Here is a 19,341-nt window from a genome sequence, read left to right as displayed (position 1 = left end):
TTTTGAGTTCGGAGAAAAAACCTGTGTACATTTTCAGATTTTGTTGCTGTTGAACCCCCCCCCGTGAAATTCCTGGATCCGCCCCTGTAATGCACAAATTACAAATGATGGACTGTACCTTAAAACACCCGAGTGGACTTGAGTGCGCGGTACGCGCGCGTATTTTACAGAGCCGAGTGATTTTCGTTTTCACGAAGTAACATTCATGTACACTGTGTGCTCAATCGGTATATTTTCGTTTTCATGAAGTAACAATTATTTTTATTTTCACCACTTTAAAGCTTTTATTAAAATTATCTGTGAACACGAAAATCATTCGCGCCATACTGTCCGATGTGCACGCGCACACTTGACATAGGCGTAACAAGCCGGTGGGGGGTGGTGGTAAGGGTGGTATTCCCCCCACCCAATATTTTGTAAAAAAAAAAATCCCTTTTTCACTAGCGCTTAACCCCCCCCCCAAATATTTTTAAAGAGTGCCCTTCTTTTGTTAACAAGTGCCCTTTTTTTGTGATGAACTAGTGCCTTAAAAAAGCCGTTTCAGGTGCCTTGTTGTTGGAATTTTGCACATGTATCGTCCTGAAAAGCACCATATATTGTCCGTTAGTGTGCATAATCGTCGTTTTGAACAGCACCCCCATCAATAGATGACACAGCCCCCCCCCCCCCCCCCCCATCATAACGTCATCAGACCAGAAGTTGTTGTAGGGGGGATTGAAAATGAAATTTTCTTTTTTCTTTAATGACAATGTTATTACCACAAATTAATGAAACCAAGGACAATGTTTCCCTTAGCTTCAAAAAGGTGTGACATCATAGCACCGGAAATACATACATTAAACATTCATTATAATGTCCATATAAGTTTTTGTTTACATCATAATGAACATGTATCCTCTCTGAAATAAATCAGTATTCCGCTTGCACATTTTAACTGCTGACGTCATCAAACCGGAAACAACGTATATGTGTACATAAAATGTACTGAAATTTAACACACCCCACAATTTTTTGTTTTCCTTCAAAAAACACGAATGGTTTTTACTGGAAAGGCTGAATTTCTTTCAGAGATAATAAAATGAGGGTTTAAGTTGAAAAAGGTTGATATAGGCAAAATTACAAAAAGGGCAGAGTTGAGTTATTTTCAATATTAGATTTTGCCCTTTGCCGACGTATAAATACTGTGTACTCAGTGTGTTATACTCAGTGTGTGGGTAACACCCTGAGTATACAATGTACAGTGTTTATACGTCATATGTTTTTCTAAAACTTGTCCTGCCTTCGTTCTGGCCGCCTGCATCACACAACCATACACAACTTGAAATCCAGCAAATTGCCCAGGGGACTTATAACGTTGCCCTGGTACCTGGTTGTACTACTGGTTATAGGCTACTATGAGGCTTTGCCTTGCCCACTTCACGGGAGAGGCAGCTTTGTCGCCTGTTCCCACTTTGCAGGCAAGTTGCTTCTTTCACGGGCCAGTTGCCTGCTTCGCAGGTGAGTCGCCCACGACAGGGGAAGCACCCTCTTCATGGGCGATCACATGTGGGTGATCAACTTATCGTGATCGATCAACTCGTGAACACCACCGCACAAATACTTTCGTTTATAAACTGTCTTGGGAAGATCCCCCTTAAAAAGTGGACCTTTGCCCAATCGTGGACCCTACTGTGCATATTGTGTACACACCTACACACCCTTTAGTGATTTATGATCAGGCCCGGATTAAGTGTTTCGTACGCCATAGGCACCTTTGTCCCGTAGGGCCTATACTCCACCCTAGACACCGGCACCAAATTCAAGTTGATACTATTTAAGAACAAAGCACTGTACAAAATAGGTCCTAGATCTATAAAAGCTTGTTAATTGGAACCAAGGGCGTCAATAGCTTCTCAAAAGTTGGGGGTGGTACATACAATGATATATGTGTCCGTTTTCCTTGCTCCATGATCAGAACTAATGCGAGTGCGAAGCCTAAACGGCTGGGGTTCGGGGCCCGCTTAATGGCCCCGATTTTTGTTTTGATTCTAGACGCTCTGTGGTGCAATTTGAGGCAATTTCTTACCATTCAACAATTTATTTTGGCAAAAAATCATCCTTTAAACATCATTTTTGAGTTTGGAGTCATTGAATCAGCTATTCTGAACTAATGTAGGATACATTTTTTTTTATTCGGGGACGAAAATGGGAGGGGGGATACGACATGTCCCCTATCCACCACCGTCGACACCCATTGTTGGCTACGTGCTTCCGAACGACAGACTTTAAACGTTAATTGTATACATAGGGCCTATACATGTATGATGTAAGCCTACATGCTGTACAGCGTCAGTTGGTGAAATAATTTTGAGAGAGACCCTAACACTTCTTAAAAACTTATCTCTGCGTGTGCGTGCGTGTGTAGGTTGGTCTATACATGTACAGGTATGTGTTTTATGGCACACTGCGGTATTTTCGTAGGCCCCCGAATTTTTCGTAGGCCCTAGGCACAGTGCCTACTGTGCCTATTGGATAATCCGGGCCTGTTTATGATTTATGGTATAGTGGTGATTGCTATTGGGTGTTCATGTTGATTACCGACGAAAAAACTTCCATGGACAAACAATGAAATACTTTGAATTGATTTAATGACTTTTGTCGGATAAATACATGCCGCATATATGTCATGTTCCATAGGCGTCCCATATATTAGACTTTGAATATACATGTACTATGTAAACTGCACTGTTTTAAAAGACAAAACATAAAGGAATTATCTCTTACTTATATATTACCAATATTGTTGACATCAATAAAAGCATATATGCATTATGTACAATCCTGTACTGCAACAGAAATACACGTACCAGGTAAGGACCAAGTTTATTATTTCTTTTTTGGGGGGGGGGACATCTTGAATAACAATAATAATAATAATACATTATTTACAACGCACACTTTCTCTGGAATTCATTCAAAGGCGCCATTCAAATTTCCAACCTTTTTAGCCAGACTGTCCACAAAAGACTGGCACTGGGCAATTCCATCCAATTCCAATTTGAAACAACAAAGTAAAATACTTGTGATGACAGAATTTTCTTTTTGTTGCGTGTGCTTGTACTGTAATTTCATTGGTCTAGAATTGCCACGTGTCTGGACAATAAAATGCATGTTACACACTGATATCCAGTTTTATGTAGAGATCAGCGATATCGTACTGTGTTCATTGCGTGTGGTGTGTGCACGTGTGGAACCAGCCAGCATGCTAGCTTTGCGCTATGAGAACTGAGAATGCAACCGTTCAGTCTCATGTCTGGCAGGACATCAAAGCCGTCAGTTATCAAAGGTTACATCGCAGTGAACTTTTTTCTCACACAGTGAATTACAACCATTTATCTGTTTGGCACGATATAACAAAACAATTGTCGACTGCTGTGATGTGGGATATATATGCCGTTTTTAACCCCCTCAGGGCACTACAGCACCTTAGCCCCAACACCGGGTTTTTTTTAACCAAAAAATACATTTAACCACATTGTGTTGCACTAGTACACCGATCAAATGAAAGGTTGTGTTGTCCCCTTTCATTTGATACCTCATTTGAAGTTGTGGTGCTTGTAATTCTGAAGATTTCATAAATTTTCCACTTTTCAGCCACGTCCACTTTACGTGAAATTGCCACACTGCAGAAAATGTATAAATTCATTACAAGATATCAGGATGTATGCTACTCGTACTCGGAAGTACAAGTACTCGTACTCAGTAAGCTAAGTACTTGGCAGTACTCGGAAAAAAAGTACTCGACTACAACACTGGGAATGTGCTCCATGAACTTTCACACAACACGTGTACCTTGAAATTTGCATTTTTTAGTATGATCACAGACCATTTTGTGACCTTCATTTGGCCATGAAACATTCCTTGCATTACACTGTTAACTTGAATTAAAATTCCTAATAATTTTTGGACTTACTGCAAATACATGTATTACAAAACACATAAATGTGGACACAGGTATTAAACTGGGAATTTAGGGGAAAAAAGGAAATTCCAAATCACACAAGACTTTGTACAGTGTTTTTCAATTTGTAATGGCATTCAGGAGAAGTAAAAAACAAAGAAATCAGTGGATCCGAGGAAAAGTTGCATGCCTGTTAACTAACACATTCTATACTTTCATGAGAATTTGACACGTGTGCAACCTTTTAGATACGAAAAACTTCCAAATGGCATACAAAAAAATTACATGTCGGTGAAAAATCACATTTATTTAAAAATGTGAGGCCAAACTGAGAAAGTATTTCTGTCCTTTTCTAAGGCTGAAATTTTCTACACATTGAAGCAAGCCATTGTTTCCTTGGTGATGTCAGATTTTGCAGAGAGGCACCATTATAAATTAGTTTCAAAACTCTCTCCTGAGGAATTGGAAGAATGTTGATTAGCTGCATGCAATTCTCGTGAGTGTGATGCGGGGGAAATCTCTGGATAGCTAAGACTGCCTTCAGAAAAGTAACGGTCACCTGCATCTTTGTTTGTTTGTTTAGCAACCCTTGCATCTAACGTGAGCCTTACTTCTTCCATTTCAACTGTTTCCATTCGTTTGGAACCTGATTTATCAGTAACAGCAACATCCACAGCAGAAATGCCCTTTTCAGAATGTCTTTGTTTTTTTCCATGATATGACAATTTTGTGGAAGTAAGAACTGTAGCTGGTTCTGTAGTGCTGGATTCTTGAGTATTAAGTCCATCTGTTTTGGTGACAGCTTCTGTCTTTTCAACGCCTTCGATGGTGACTGTAATTGTTGTTTCTGAATGGTTATGACAAAGTGATAGGATGAAAACAGATTACAAGGGTAAGCATATGATGGAAAGGAATGGAAGCAAAGGCATGGGAAGGGGTTTTAAAGATAACATATCAACAAAACAACTAAATGCACTTGGGGTAGGTAAGAGAGTAATCACTGCAAATGCATACTATTTGGTTGTGTATACATGGTCATCAATACAGAAAAAAACTTGATTTATGTTTGTTCGAGGAACAGACCATAGGGCTTTTTATTTATGAGGTCTTCACGACGTCACACACTTGTCACATTTTTGTGCAAATATCTATGACCTAACAAACCTATTACAAACAGACACTTTGAATTTAGCATGTTTCGTTCTTGAGATGTAGTTTCAGGGCTCAACAACTTAAATAACCATTAAAAATCACATGATGACGTCAACTCAATGTTTACCTATAACACATCCCGGTCTACTGACATACCTAGTTTGAAGCCAATCGCATTTATGGTTCTTTAGATATATGGGACTTTAAAATATGCAGCTTTAAGATGACGTAACGTGACCCATGATGGCATCATCATGACGTCACTTTTTGGGACACATCTCCACTATGGGGTGTCCATAATGTACGTACGCATGAAGGGGGAGGGAGATTGTTAACACTGTGTACACCATGTGCAGAGGTGGTAGCAAGTCATTTTTTGCAAGTCCAAGTCAAGTCACAAGTCATTGTTTGCAAGTCCAAGTCAAGTCACAAGTCATTAGGTCCAGTCACAAGTCAAGTCACAAGTCATTAGATCCAATCACAAATCAAGTCACAAGTCATTTGGTCTAAACACAAGTCAAGTCACAAGTATCTTTGTCCAAGAACACGTCAAGTTGCACATTATTTTGTCCAGCTGTAATAAGCTAAAAGAATTAACCTGGCGTGAACTTACGAGTTATTTTGAACATGCCTCCTTAATTCCCCTTTTTCAATGTGTTGCAATTACTATTCTTGTAGTTATCACATATCTGTCGGATATTAGCCCTTTGTATACTTTAATAAATTTACTTTACATTGCAGAAATAAATGTTGAGATGACCGTGAAAAAGACTACCTCACTCGATTACATGTAGTATACTAACACTTTATTGTTCATTTTTCATGTATACTAAACGCCTACCAATGGGTTAGGCTATCCGGTATTTTACATGCAATTGACAAAGGCCTGCTTTCTTTTTATGAAAGGTTCCTTTCAAAGTTTGTTCAACCAATACATTAAGCAAGAGACAATTGAACATTGAAAACTGTAGTTTGTTCCGACAGTCTTATTGAAAACTTTTGAAACTAGTGGGAACTATTCATTTTACTGGATTCAGTCACTGAGGTCTATTTTCTGGAATGAAAAAGCTAATTAAAAGTATAATAGCTTAATTAAAGTGTATTGGGTCGCTCAAGTAGCGTCTGACTTGGGTTGGTAACAAGTCATTTTTTGCAATCCCAAGTCAAGTCACAAGTCATTGTTTGCAAGTCCAAGTCAAGTCACAAGTCAAAACTGGTATTTACAAGTCAAGTCACAAGTCACAAAAATAGCGACTCGACATAAAATCAATGTACTTTCTCATATGTAATACCTACCAGGACCAGGTTCCATGCATCAAAATTGTTATAACGCTGTACCATTTAGAGTTTGTCCCAGTGCCACCACCAGCCAACCCCTTAAAGGTCATTAAATTTCAGAGACCGTGAAATGATAAGGCAAAAAAAACCCAATTCTGCTTCCGATTACATGGCATTCAAAAATAGGGTAGGCAGGCAGGTTTTTTGTTTGTTTGCATTTTTGCATATGGAGGTGTCTGTGTGTGGTCAAGGGTAAAAGGTAGTAATTGATGATTTTGGGTGTTTTTTCCTCATTTTTCCAATAAAAAATTAGGGTAGGTGCTGTCAGAAAAGGGTAGGTAGGGACTAAAGAGGGGCCCGTATCACAATCGCCTTGATTGTGATACAGGCCCCTCTTTAGTTTTGGTCACAGAGTGAGATTCAAGTTTTTTTATCATTCCAACTTCACTTCTGCAACATAAAGCTCACTTTTCTTAAAACTAACGACGATATTTTTGCATCTGTTGGTAGAAATGCAATTTTCGTATGCATTTTACAGTACCTAGTTCCAAAAATGTGCACCTTTAAGATAACTTCACATGGCTATTGATGACGTCATCATGACATAACTTGTCTAGGGCCAACTTTACCTTGGGGTCTTTGTCTGTACCTAGTTTGAAGTCAATGTCATATTTTGCTAGTAGAAGAAAATGTAAAAAGTGTAAAAAGTAATGAAAAATCAGGTGAGGACGTCATCATGATGTCACTTCGGATTTTGTTTACTTGTAATACCCACCAAGTTTGTATACATACAAAGTATTACCCATCATCCACCAAGTTTCAAGATGATCAGACTTTTTAATAGCCTTATACGTGATTTTTAAAATCTAAACCTCTGTGTGTGTGGGTGAGTATGTTTACGGTGTAAATCATACATCATTCAAAGTTAGCATAGGCAAAGTCCCTATGGCAAAGTTGTGACCTGATGTGTGACGCCATGACGACGTCATCATGTGTCATGTGATGTCATCGTAAAGAGGCATTTTTCAATGGCCTGTATCTACAGAAAGTACAAGACCTATTGGGTTTAAACTTTGTTACATGTATGTTTCAAATTATAATGTACAGATACCTTTACGTCCATGATGTGCACGTGGCGATCTACACACTTGTTTTACATGCACACAATATTTGCACACGATGATGGAAATTTGTTCATACCGGTCCATGAAACTGCACTTTAACATGACTGTACATGGACGAACAAAGCATTAAAAACAAAACGCACCATGCAGAAAAGCCCTCTGTTTTGTTCATGGAACAGACATAGACCTCTAGTTCTACAACTTTCTGTATCATTTCAAGGTTAGAAAATGGGCTGAAACATCTGATCAAATTAAACAAATATTTAACCAGGGTAATTACATGTATTAATGCAGTGGCAACACCGTATTATTAATTAATAATACCGTAATAATTCACAGTATTTGTAATGAATTTCTATAAGATTTTTTTTTGACAGAGGATTTTTTTTTTTGACCACCAAACCCCCCCCCCCCCCCCCCCCCCCCCCGGATCCGCGCCTGAATCCACCACTGACGCACTGGTTGACATTCATGGACTTAAAACACATGGCTTATATGACAATAGCAGTACAGGAAACTAGGCAAAATCAATCCGATACCCCTGGCACTGCTTCAGGCCATTAGGCCCAAGTCACGTCAGGCCTTCTGGACCAAGTCCCCCAAAGTCCACCAAGTGATAGGATGAATTTTGATGGATTTGGGGTGGTTAGGGTTAAACAACCTATCCTGCAAAATATGATTTGGCTGCTGACAGCTGTTTCTGTATGCAAGACATAATGGTAATTATACTTACGTATACAAACGTAGTAAATAAACTTGTTGCACATGTGCAATATGCACTTTTACTACATGTACAACAATTTGGTAGACAATATGCAAGAGAAATGATCAATGTACCTTTTTGCCTCCTGGTCTTAAAAGAGGCATTAGTGATAGCAGATCTCTTGACAACTGGTGAGGGAGGGGTGACAGCAACATTAATTCCCACAGGTCCATCACTAGGCCTGCCGGATGGATTAGTATCCAATGAATGCTTGATTGCATTGCTCACCTACAATAATACAATAAATGCAAAAGAAGCAAAAAACATTGCATATGTACAAAATATGAAAAAACATGATTAAGATGCAAAGATGCCCAAGGCCCATCTTAGACCCACCATGAAAAAGTCCATTGCCTCCTGTTCATGGTACCAAAGCCTTTGAAAAGACAGCAGTGAATGAAAAAAATTGCTGCCTGCTTTGCGGGCGAGTGGCCCGCTTCACAGGTGATCAACTCGTGAATATCTAATCTTTCCAATGTAAGTTGTTCATCTTACCAACAAAACATCTGCATAAAGTTCATAGTTGGCTCTGAAGTGGATGTCTTCTAATGCTTGCATTCCAGCAGACGCTTGTCCATTGAACCTGTAGAACAGAATACTAGAAACTGTACTTGGCTTGTTGTATATGGAGTGGAAACATGAATCAAACAATTTTGAAAAATACCAGCGTTGCTGTTGAAACCCCCTCAGCCAGAGTCAAGTTATCACCCAGAAAACCATTTACCTTTAACTCAACATGGTGACCTTGACCTTGGACCCCAGAACCAATCCCAACATGCCTGTACCAATGGGCAACCCCCTACTGAAGTTAGACACCAAAACTTCAGTTTTAACTCAAGTTATCATCCAGAAACCAATTACCTTTAACTCACCACGGTGACCTTGACTTTGACCTTTTCACCCCAAAACCAATCCCAACTTGCCTGTACCCAAGGGCAACCCCCAACCGAAGTTAGACAGCAAAATGTGATTTCTAACTCAAGTTATCATCTGGAAACCATTTATCTTTAACTCACCACGGTGACCTTGGCCTTTGATGTTTTGACCCCCAAACCAATCCCAACTTGCCTACTCCCAAGGCAACCCCCTACCAAAGCTAGACACCAAAATCTCATTTGTAACTCAAGTTATCATCCGGAAACCATTTATCTGTAACTCACCATATGGTGACCTTGACCTTTTGACTTTTTGACCTCAAAACCAATCCCAACTTGCCTACTTCCAAGGGCAACCCCCTACCAAAGTTACAATCCCAAACAACATTTCTAACTCAAGTTATCATCCGGAAACTAAGCTGCCCATACGGACATGCGGATGGACGCCGTAGGCATTGACAATCATAAATTTATATTTTTTTTAGGGAAGGCTGTTTTTATATTTTTCAATTCTGAATCACTAAGATTTCCATATTTGGAGGGAGTGGGCTGGCAATGAAGACGTTTGTGTTATTACAACTACATGTAGCAACAACCAGCCACTACATGTACCGGTACAATGTACCTCAGCATCTACATGTACATGTAGTACAAAATCTTGCTTGTGTATATTAAGCATGGCAAACAGAACCATTCCTTCTGAAACTGAAGCCAAATGTAACGCTGTTGCCATGCTAAACTCAAACACTAATGAAATTTTCAGTCAAATATGGCAGGACAACAAAGTTGGACACCAATATCTTACAATGATGTTTGACTATGCTGTGTAGCATGATGGCCTGTCATGTTACAAGGCAGTTGCACAGCAGGGTGTCAAATATTGTGCACTGCTGTGTCTAATCAAATGGAATTCTTCAGTTTGGCTTGTAAGTATTTCAAATGCGTTACAAGCAAATTGCATACAAACAAACAAACAAACAACATATAAAATGGCTAAACTTGATGCACATGGTGTAAAACATCCTGTTTAAAAGTGAGAGTCAAGATAGTGACATATTTTGGAGGGTTTCTGGATAATCATAGAATTTGAGGGTAGATTTTTATCTGTTGGTGATATCCTGACTGTAAATTGAATCATATGAATTTTCAGGAAGAAAAATGCAACTTGCTCACATAAATAACTTGTCCACTTGTGTTTTCATCAGAATACCAGTACTATAGGACTACAACAGCTGTGATATAACAGGAATTGCATTTCCCATACAGAGGAATTCTCATGTTTTTTTTACAAAACCCCACATTTTCAAGGTACATGTACATGTAGTGAGCATATATATTCTACTGTTGAATGATCTGTCCAACTGTTATCATAACATGAGAAACACGTTTTAGAGTCCAAAACTAAAAAGCACCCTTTGGGCTCGGAAACGCCTTTTTATAAAAAAAAACCCAATAATACATGCAGTTGGAAAGGTCATATTAAAAGTAAATATGCATTTACACAATTACATCTTGAAACTTTAGATTATGTAATTATCGTGCCAGTGGATTTCAGTGCACACACATTTTTGGTCCTCAAAAATCAAGCACTTAATGCGCTAATGTCATTCCTGCAAAAAGTTGTTTTAGGTGTACATGTATGTACACCTACCGCCCACAGACAAAATCCACTGGTTGCTCTTTCAATGTTTTCATTGATGAATTCTCGTCCATCATTGACCAGCTCTTACTAAACCCAATGCCCATTTTCATCACTGGTGACTTCAATGTTCATGTGGATGACCTAACTGACACAAATGCATGTAGTTTTGCATCGTTGCTCTCAAGCAGTGGCCTACACCAACACATCTCGGATGCTACCCATACTGCCGGTCATACACTTGACTTGCTGATCACACGAACATCGGACATTGCAGTATTCTCCAATCCCCAAATCATTGGTGGACTATCAGATCATAGTGCTATAACCTGTGATCTTTTGCTCGAAAAGCCACGTACTCTCACCAAGGTTATTTTCAAACGCCACATCAACGCCATAGATACTGTTCAATTCTGCAATGACATAGCCGTTTCGGATCTATTCCACTCAACCCCCACGGCTGCGCTAGGAACTAGGGTGGAAAGGTACAACAATACCCTGAAACAACTCCTGGATAAACATGCCCCAAGCAAGAAACGCACAATACAAATTCGACCCAACTGCTTGTGGTATACCGATGATCTTCATACTGAAAAGCAGAAACGGCGACATCTAGAACGTGCCTGGAGACGATCACGTCTCGAAATTGATCGCCTGCTCTACCAAGAACAAAAGCAAAAGGTCAATCACATGATGGCGACCGCTAAGTCAAACTACTACAACAAGCTGTTCTTGGCCAATGCCAAAGACCAAAAACAGCTTTTCAAACTAACTGACCGATTACTTCACAGGTGTCGTGTGTCCCCTCTCCCTGAAAGCAGTGACGAGAATCTGGCAAATGAGTTCTGCTGTTCCTTCACTGAGAAGATCCAGAAGATTCGCCAAGGTTTCAAGCGTGTTACTACTGATTTGCCGCATGAGGAAGAGCTCTGTGCCTCACATCACCTCACATCATTTCAGCCAGTTACAGAAAATGATGTGTCTAACATTCTCAGTAAATCATCATCTAAATCCTGCGAATTAGATCCAATTCCATCATCCCTGTTTAAGAAATGCTCAGCTTCCCTAGTGCCGGTTTTCACTGGCATCATTAATGACAGTTTACTGTTTGGTGATGTACCGGATGATATGAAAGTTGCTCAGATACGACCTCTTTTAAAGAAGCCGCATCTAAACAAAGAGGAAATGAAGAATTACAGACCAGTGTCGAATCTTTCCCTTTTGAGTAAAACCCTTGAGAGGGTTGTCTTAATGCAACTCTCATCTTTCTTAATTGAGAACAATCTACATGACCCGCATCAATCTGCCTTCCGTGCTAATCACAGCGTCGAGTCTGCCACCCTCAAAATCCAAAATGACCTGTTGCAGGCTATGGACAAGCGCAAGATATCATTGCTCGTGTTGCTTGACCTATCAGCAGCTTTTGATACAGTTGACCATCCCACATTATTCAGCCGCCTCAACACTCGTATTGGGATAGATGGAGTTGCATTAGACTGGTTTAAATCATACCTTAATGACCGATCTCAATTTGTCCGGGTCAATGATTCAAGTTCATCTACTGTCTCTCTTGATTTTGGGCTACCTCAAGGATCAGTCCTAGGGCCCGTCTTGTTCTCTCTGTATACAATGCCACTTGGTGAAATCATTCGAAAGCATGGTATATCCTATCATTGTTATGCAGATGATACCCAATTATACATGTCAGTAGACCCTCAACAACACAAGGTTGATTCAGCAATCCAGCAGATGGAAACATGCATTGATGACGTACGTTCTTGGATGACTCAAAACTGGCTTAAATTCAACGATGAAAAGACCGAATTTATCATCATAGGTTCAAAGCAGCAATCGTGCAAAGTTCATGTTCCATCTATAAGGGTTGGTGATTCAACCATCATGCCATCAAATCAAGTCAGAAATCTTGGTATTATCTTTGATTCATCTCTATCCATGGAACCTCACCTTACATCAATCTCTAGATCAGTCTGCATGTCGATCCGTAACATCGGACACATACGAAAATATCTTGACAAACACACAACTGAAATACTTGTTCACGCTTTCATCACATCCAAAATTGACATGGGCAATTCACTATTGTATGGCATTAACCTAAATCAACTAAACCGTTTGCAGCGACTACAAAACATCAGTGCCAGACTAATCTCTCTCACTAGTAAACATTCTCACATCACTCCTGTACTAGCAGATCTCCACTGGCTTCCAGTATCATACAGAATTAAATACAAACTTGGCCTATTCGTGTTCAAAATCCTCCACAGCAATGCGCCGGAGTATCTCATCGACCTCATCCACCCGTACTCAACAGCACGCACCGGACTCCGCTCCAGTGAGCTCATGATGCTTCACGAGCCCAGGACCTCCACTCTGTGGGGTGACAGATCCTTTGCGGCAGCGTCAACCCGAGTGTGGAACCAACTCCCTCTGGCTATCAAATCATCTCCATCCATCACAACATTTAAGACAAACATAAAATCTCACCTGTACAAACAAGCTTACTCTCACAACACACAATCTTAACTTGACTTTCTCCTCGAGCGCCATGAGCGCCTATTTTTGGCGGATACCGGCGCTTTACAAATGTTCTTTTATTATTATTATTATTATGTGTGCTAGGATTGCCATAGCTTGGGCCGGATTCCACTCAGCGAATTGTCACATTACACTGCATTTTTGGGTGGTACCAGCCTCATGTTAAAACTGTATCTCAAAATTTCATCACTTTATTCCCCTCTGGAAATACATGCAGGCCATGCAAAAAATAGCTACCGCATCAAATAAAATCAAATGGGTTTGCAGCATTTTCTCTGTACACAAACATGTAAGACGTTATTTGGGTTTATTGATACACAGACCTTTAAAATATGGCTAGTAAACAAAATGAAGCACTAAATTTGGGCAATCTCTGGATGAAAAGTGCACTTTTAACTTCCCAACCCTTCTCCTGCCACGTCTGTCTTTATTCCAAACTGAAATTTTACCAGAAGATTGGCATCCACTTTAGTATTATTGTTTACGAGCAGCTTTGACCTTGAGGTTAAGCTTGGGATTTGTCATGCAAATGAAAACTCATTCATTCCGTTACATGGGGAGTTCTTCTCAATGCGCTGGGGACATGTTTGCAGATCTGGCTATGTTTTAATGACCAATACACTCAGCTAGATCAATTGTGAATTGAAACAACATGTGTCATTGTGATATTTTTATTTGAATCGTGTATGCCCTATAATGATTTTTGTGATGTTACACAACATACATGTAAAGTACAAACCCTTTAAGTAATTAGAATGATCTTCCGTGGCGGCCTAGAATACACTCTGGAATCTAAATCAATCAGAGTGCTCGCATAGAATTCGCTCGTGATTCCAAATACTCCCATATGTTGTGTATAAAATTGAAAACGTATTCGCCAAGTCGGTAAGTGAACATTAGTAGTCAGCATCATTTGGTCTGGGAACCAGTCTACGCGCATTGCAGCGATATAGGGTGTGCGTGGAGCCAGTAACCGGTTTTATTATGTCTATGCCGGTACCGTACGCAAAACAATTACCGACTTGGCTCTAAGTCTAGGACTCAAGTGGCTCAAGAATTAAACACAGATTATGGTGGTTTAGCCAGCAAGAGCCACATTTTGCTTCTATAAATCAGTACAGTTGAGATTCTACCCTACAACAGTCCAGTCTAGGACATCTCCCTTCCTCAGGCAGTGGCAGCATCAGCAAACGCGCCGTCCAATGCGCCCTCAAGGCCTCCCAAGCGAAAATCATGCCTCGCTATTAAATGTGTCCCCGAAAATTGACTAAAATACGCCCCCCTATAGTCTCCCATAAAAAAATTGCCTGCTTTTTCGTGCAGTATTATAGGTTTTCCGGGCTATTTTAACACTTGTATCACATGAATTCCCTATGTCGATACTTTAATTTCGTCCGTGAACATTCCCAAGCTCAATTCTCAATTTGAATTTCAAAAAGCCACCACTAGATTTCATTTAAGGTTCAGTATAATTCAAATTGTTAACATTCCGATTCGTCCAAAATCTTTGAAATTTGTCTCGTGAAGCAATCGGCGTTGAATTGAAAAAGCAAATTCGTTTTTTTGTCATTCGTTTTAATGCTCTTGTTGTTACATTTCGGCTGGTGACTTAAAACGTTATGATTAAAAATGTGCCCAAACTTTGGACTTGTTTGCGCATTCATTAAATTAAAATTTTTAACAAATATTTCCTTATAAATGAAAGTATAGCTGTAAGTTTTGAGTTTTCTTTGACAATTAACATTGAAATTAGAAATTGAACTTTCACAATATGCTCTTTGCCTTAGGTGGCTTGTTTTTGGTCAATTTTCTGGGGACAGACTGACCGACTGACAGACCAACCATGAAGTGACATGTAGAAGCTCCTGCCAGAGCTTAAAAACCCAAGATAATCTACATAGGCATACTATTGATTGTTGTGCGTTTGTTGAAGTTTCATCATTCTTAGTTTACACGCTGCAGACGAACACCAACCATTGCTCGGATAAACTGTGAGGCCAAGACAAACAGGAATATGCATACAGTGTAAGTATTCTTTCAGCAAAACGAAAACAAATCACATAGGGACAGTGTTGGAGTACTTGTACTCGAGTACAACTCGAGTATCAATAAGTACTTGGCCTGTACTCGATCATAAGTACTAAAAAAACCCCAAGTACTTGGCACGTACTCGTAATTTTGTACTCGGACTCGTCCTTTAACTTGACAAATTGTACTCGGTGAACTCGATCCCAGTCGCGCAGTACTCCAAAGAAAATTCAAAATTTTTTGTACTAATTTTTCGATACTAAACTTTGACCAAAAATTTCAGAGAGTGTATATGAAAATGATGAAAGTATTGTATTCTGTATTCTTTATCGACTCTAAATTGAGTATTCGTGAACGGGTATTGGCAGCGCTCGCAGTATCGCTGGTGCACATTTTTTACTGTCCCATTCCTACTGAATACTACAAGAATACCAGCGAAATAAATCGCAACCTGCTTTCCATAGGCTGCATGAGCGTTCATCACACGAGGCATTTTCTAACTAACAAGGTGCGGAATGATCGTATCCGTGGGGAAGAGGTTGTGCACATCACTCTTTGTTGGAAACACGTCACATTCTGTGGTGCATGGCGGCGAGTTTGATCCAGACGTAGACATGTCTTCTTAGTCAGAAATTATATCTTGGGGGTAAAGAGATCACAAGGAATATATTTCGCTAACGGACAGAAGCAGCACAGCGCGGTATGCAAGTCATATGGGCTGCGGATTTCGGAGAAGTCTGGAACAACTTCCAACTTCAATAAGCACCTTTGACGCAATAAATTAAGAATTCCAAGCGAAAACAACACTTTTTAAATAATATGTGTACGTGTTAATTTCTTGGAATACTGGGTAATTATTTTACATATCACATGTAAGTAACGGTGCTAACTTCCATAATGCTTTAGTTTAAAATGTACTCAGGGTGTACTCGATATCTTTGTACTCGTACTCGGCCCGTACCCGGACTCTGAAAACTCGAACTCGGATTTTTGGCCCAGGACTCGACTAAAAAGTACTCGGACTCGGCCCGTACTCGGCACTGTGTGTACTCGGAAAACTTGGTACTCGAGTTTTGGTACTCGACTACAACACTGCATAGGGATGTGTGTGAATTGTTTTCGTTTTGATGACAGAATGCATGCACCTTTTTTTGTGATCCGTGGACAGAACTTTAAAACAGTGGTTGTGTTTAAAATTCCGTAACTTAAAAAGTACAGGAGTTATTGGATGATTCTTGTTCTAAAAGAAAGATTTTGAATTGGGCTTTCATATCCTAGATTTTAAAAGTGCTACCTGCAGAACTTCCCTTAAACAATAGTCCTGACATTTGGGTTTCGCTTTTTGTTTTTTAACTCACCCTGTATATAATACAAGTACAATACATGTACTGCTGATGGCATCATGCTACAATCCCGGACCCAGTGATCAAGTGTATGAGCTACTGCCAACTTGAAATTTGATTTATCCCTGGAAAAGCTTTGAAATATTTTAATATTTTGGGTTTTGAATGTCTCTCACAGCATCAAGTATCAATTTTACTTACATGACAAAGTAAATACCAGTCAACATCTCCAACAGAAAGACAGAGTCGAGAGGAATTCGTGGTGTCTTATAAATATCCAGCATCAATTTGTGCTTAGAAATCCTGTCAACTGATGAGCTCTGTTTCCATGCAAGTTGTGTTCCAGAGAATCCACACAGAACCAAGCTGATTACAAAAAGAAATTTATGATAAGTTAATGTCGCTGTAAAATGTATGCTCACTAGTTAATGTACATCCTTGATTGAAATCAGTGTGACTGTACATTGTACCATGATTGTACAGACATATCTACATTATGTGCAAGTGTCTACCACACTTCAGACTACACACCAACAAATCTGATGAGAAAAGTAAAGCGCTCTGGTTTTACCAAGGGCGTCGCTAGACCATTTTGAATGGGGGGGGGGGGCTGCCATCACGAAATTTGCCAACGGACCATCACGCAAAATGAGTGTACATGTAATTGATAATTTCCGTCCCAAATCATCCCTTTAACTCCATTTCTAATTTCCTCCATAGATATAACGGTAATTATGTCGGTTACTTTGAATGGATTTCTACTAAACTTGTGCCTAAAAATGTCACTTAGCATGGGAGAAATGCCATTTAATTCATAATGGGCTAATAATGGATAAATTCCCGGTGAAAAATATATATTGTTTTTATAACAAGGTAAAGCGACTGCACTTTTAGGAATCCTTTAGCAAGTAATCTTGAGTCTTCAAACCTTGAGTGCAACTCTCTGAGTTACAACCACCATCAAGTCTGAGTCTGTGTTCTGAGTCATGTGGGTATGTCCAAGTCTGAAGTCAGTCACTGCAGCCAATCATCAGTCTCACTATTCATGTCCTCTCCCAAACAATATACATTGTAAGTGTAATAGGGGTATGGACATGTGCATGAACACTGGATGGCACTTTGGCATCATTTTTGGGAGACCCAGTGTACTGCGTACTGCGCAAAGTATGCACTTCTTATTTTATTCTTAATGTGCACAAATCCATAGCGTCTTTGAGTGAAGGTCAGGCAAAGTCAGCAATGTGTACAAATGTCCCTCTCGGTGGTATCCCCCAACAGTCTCCCTCAAGTCTTCCCTTGCAACCATTGAGGGGGGTCCTTGTGCAGGGAATCCATAGTAACACAAAAGTAGCCTCCTAACTCCTGAGGTGATCCAGCAGCATTCTATCTTCCCATGGCACAGCTGAGGGAAACTAGACTGCTGCACATATCATCAACAGAGGTTAAATAGCATGCTGCACAAGTCATGGGGGGGGGGTGGCTTTTTACTGTTCAATGCAGTCGTCTAGTACTTTTGTCAAAGTACAAAGAACTGCCGGGTACTAAGGTGATAAGTACATGTACCACTTCACAAAGCATGAAGGTACATGGACCTCCCAGTACAAGTTTTTATGAAGCTGAGTCTGAGTAATTGGACCTCAGAGTATTAGTGAGTAATAGAATGTTATAATGTAAATGCTCAAGCAATTACGGAAAAATTATGGACTGCTATATTTAGTATAAAGATTATCTTGAAAGTCAATTTTGCCACAATGCATGAAAATTTGACTGACTATAATGCTTATTTTGATAAGGGGAACAATGATCAAGTGATCTGGTTCAAAGACGACAGTGTCCCCTCCCTCTCCATTTCCCAAAAACCCTTTTTGCAATGCGTATATAATAATGCTGGCAGCTGCGTAACACATGAAATGTTGAACAATGTCAGGAACACAAGATTTTCTTTTTCGATAGATTCCTTATCGGTAGGCATGGCTCAAGTCTAGTGAAGTCTTTGCTGACGTCTTCCAACGTACGTCGGGTAAGAGTTCAGTGCAGATGGAACAATGGGCGGAGGAGGGTCTTCAGAACCCAACGACGGAGCAGTGCTGCGAGGACTAGCATCCCACAACACCTATTAGCTAATGAAAGGCCCAAATGATGACTCACCAATATGCAGGGGACCAGCTTGGAGGGTTCCTGCGTGCTCTTCTGAGCCTGATGACAGGCCACCCTTAAGCCCACTGGGGAGGGGAGCAGCTGACGGGCGCAGGAGTCCCGAAGCACAAGAAAGGTTTCTCAGATGCAAGAAGGATCTCATCCTTTCCATCTGCAACATCCAGACCATGACCAACAAGAAGGTGGGCTGGGATAAGAGGCATGAGCTGGCTTTCTTGCTGAAACAACAAGGAAGCACAGGATTGTCCACATTGATGATAGGAGCGAGTTTTAGTCTCTAATCAGCTAGAAAATGGTTACAGGCTTTACACCTCAGCTCGGAGGAATTCACAGGGGGCAGCAACGGGCAGTGTTGAAATGGTGCTGAGCCCAGTCACAGACAAGACGATAATCGCTGGCAGTCGCATCTTAGACAAGATCCTGCAGGCATCATTCTCAACCAATCCTGTTCTCGCGACCCTCATTGTTTAGGCTCCAACTGAGGAT

The 19,341-nt window shown here is 40.2% G+C and overlaps 1 protein-coding gene across 2 annotated transcripts in view; it reads right to left on the bottom strand.

The window, feature by feature from the left end:
• Nucleotides 1–2,610: 2,610 nt before the first annotated feature.
• LOC119722612 (hyccin-like) overlaps nucleotides 2,611–19,341 on the bottom strand; it is a 41,019-nt gene continuing 24,288 nt past the window's right edge. The window contains exons 9-13 of one of the 2 annotated variants that reach the window (XM_038192815.1): nucleotides 16,900–17,064; nucleotides 8,753–8,840; nucleotides 8,332–8,485; nucleotides 7,482–7,598; nucleotides 2,611–4,787 (exon numbers count right to left, since the gene is read on the bottom strand). In XM_038192815.1, the coding sequence (XP_038048743.1) occupies nucleotides 4,369–4,787; nucleotides 7,482–7,598; nucleotides 8,332–8,485; nucleotides 8,753–8,840; nucleotides 16,900–17,064 (943 nt within the window). In that variant the 3' untranslated portion in view covers nucleotides 2,611–4,368. The remainder of the gene's footprint in view (nucleotides 4,788–7,481; nucleotides 7,599–8,331; nucleotides 8,486–8,752; nucleotides 8,841–16,899; nucleotides 17,065–19,341) is intronic. The other variant, XM_038192816.1, reaches the window with a different exon arrangement.

This window comes from Patiria miniata, unplaced genomic scaffold, assembly GCF_015706575.1.
Source record: "Patiria miniata isolate m_02_andy unplaced genomic scaffold, ASM1570657v1 HiC_scaffold_16, whole genome shotgun sequence".
NCBI lineage: Eukaryota > Metazoa > Echinodermata > Asteroidea > Valvatida > Asterinidae > Patiria > Patiria miniata.
The sequence above is the reverse complement of the archived record's forward strand: the minus strand, read 5'-3'. Positions and strand labels throughout refer to the sequence as shown.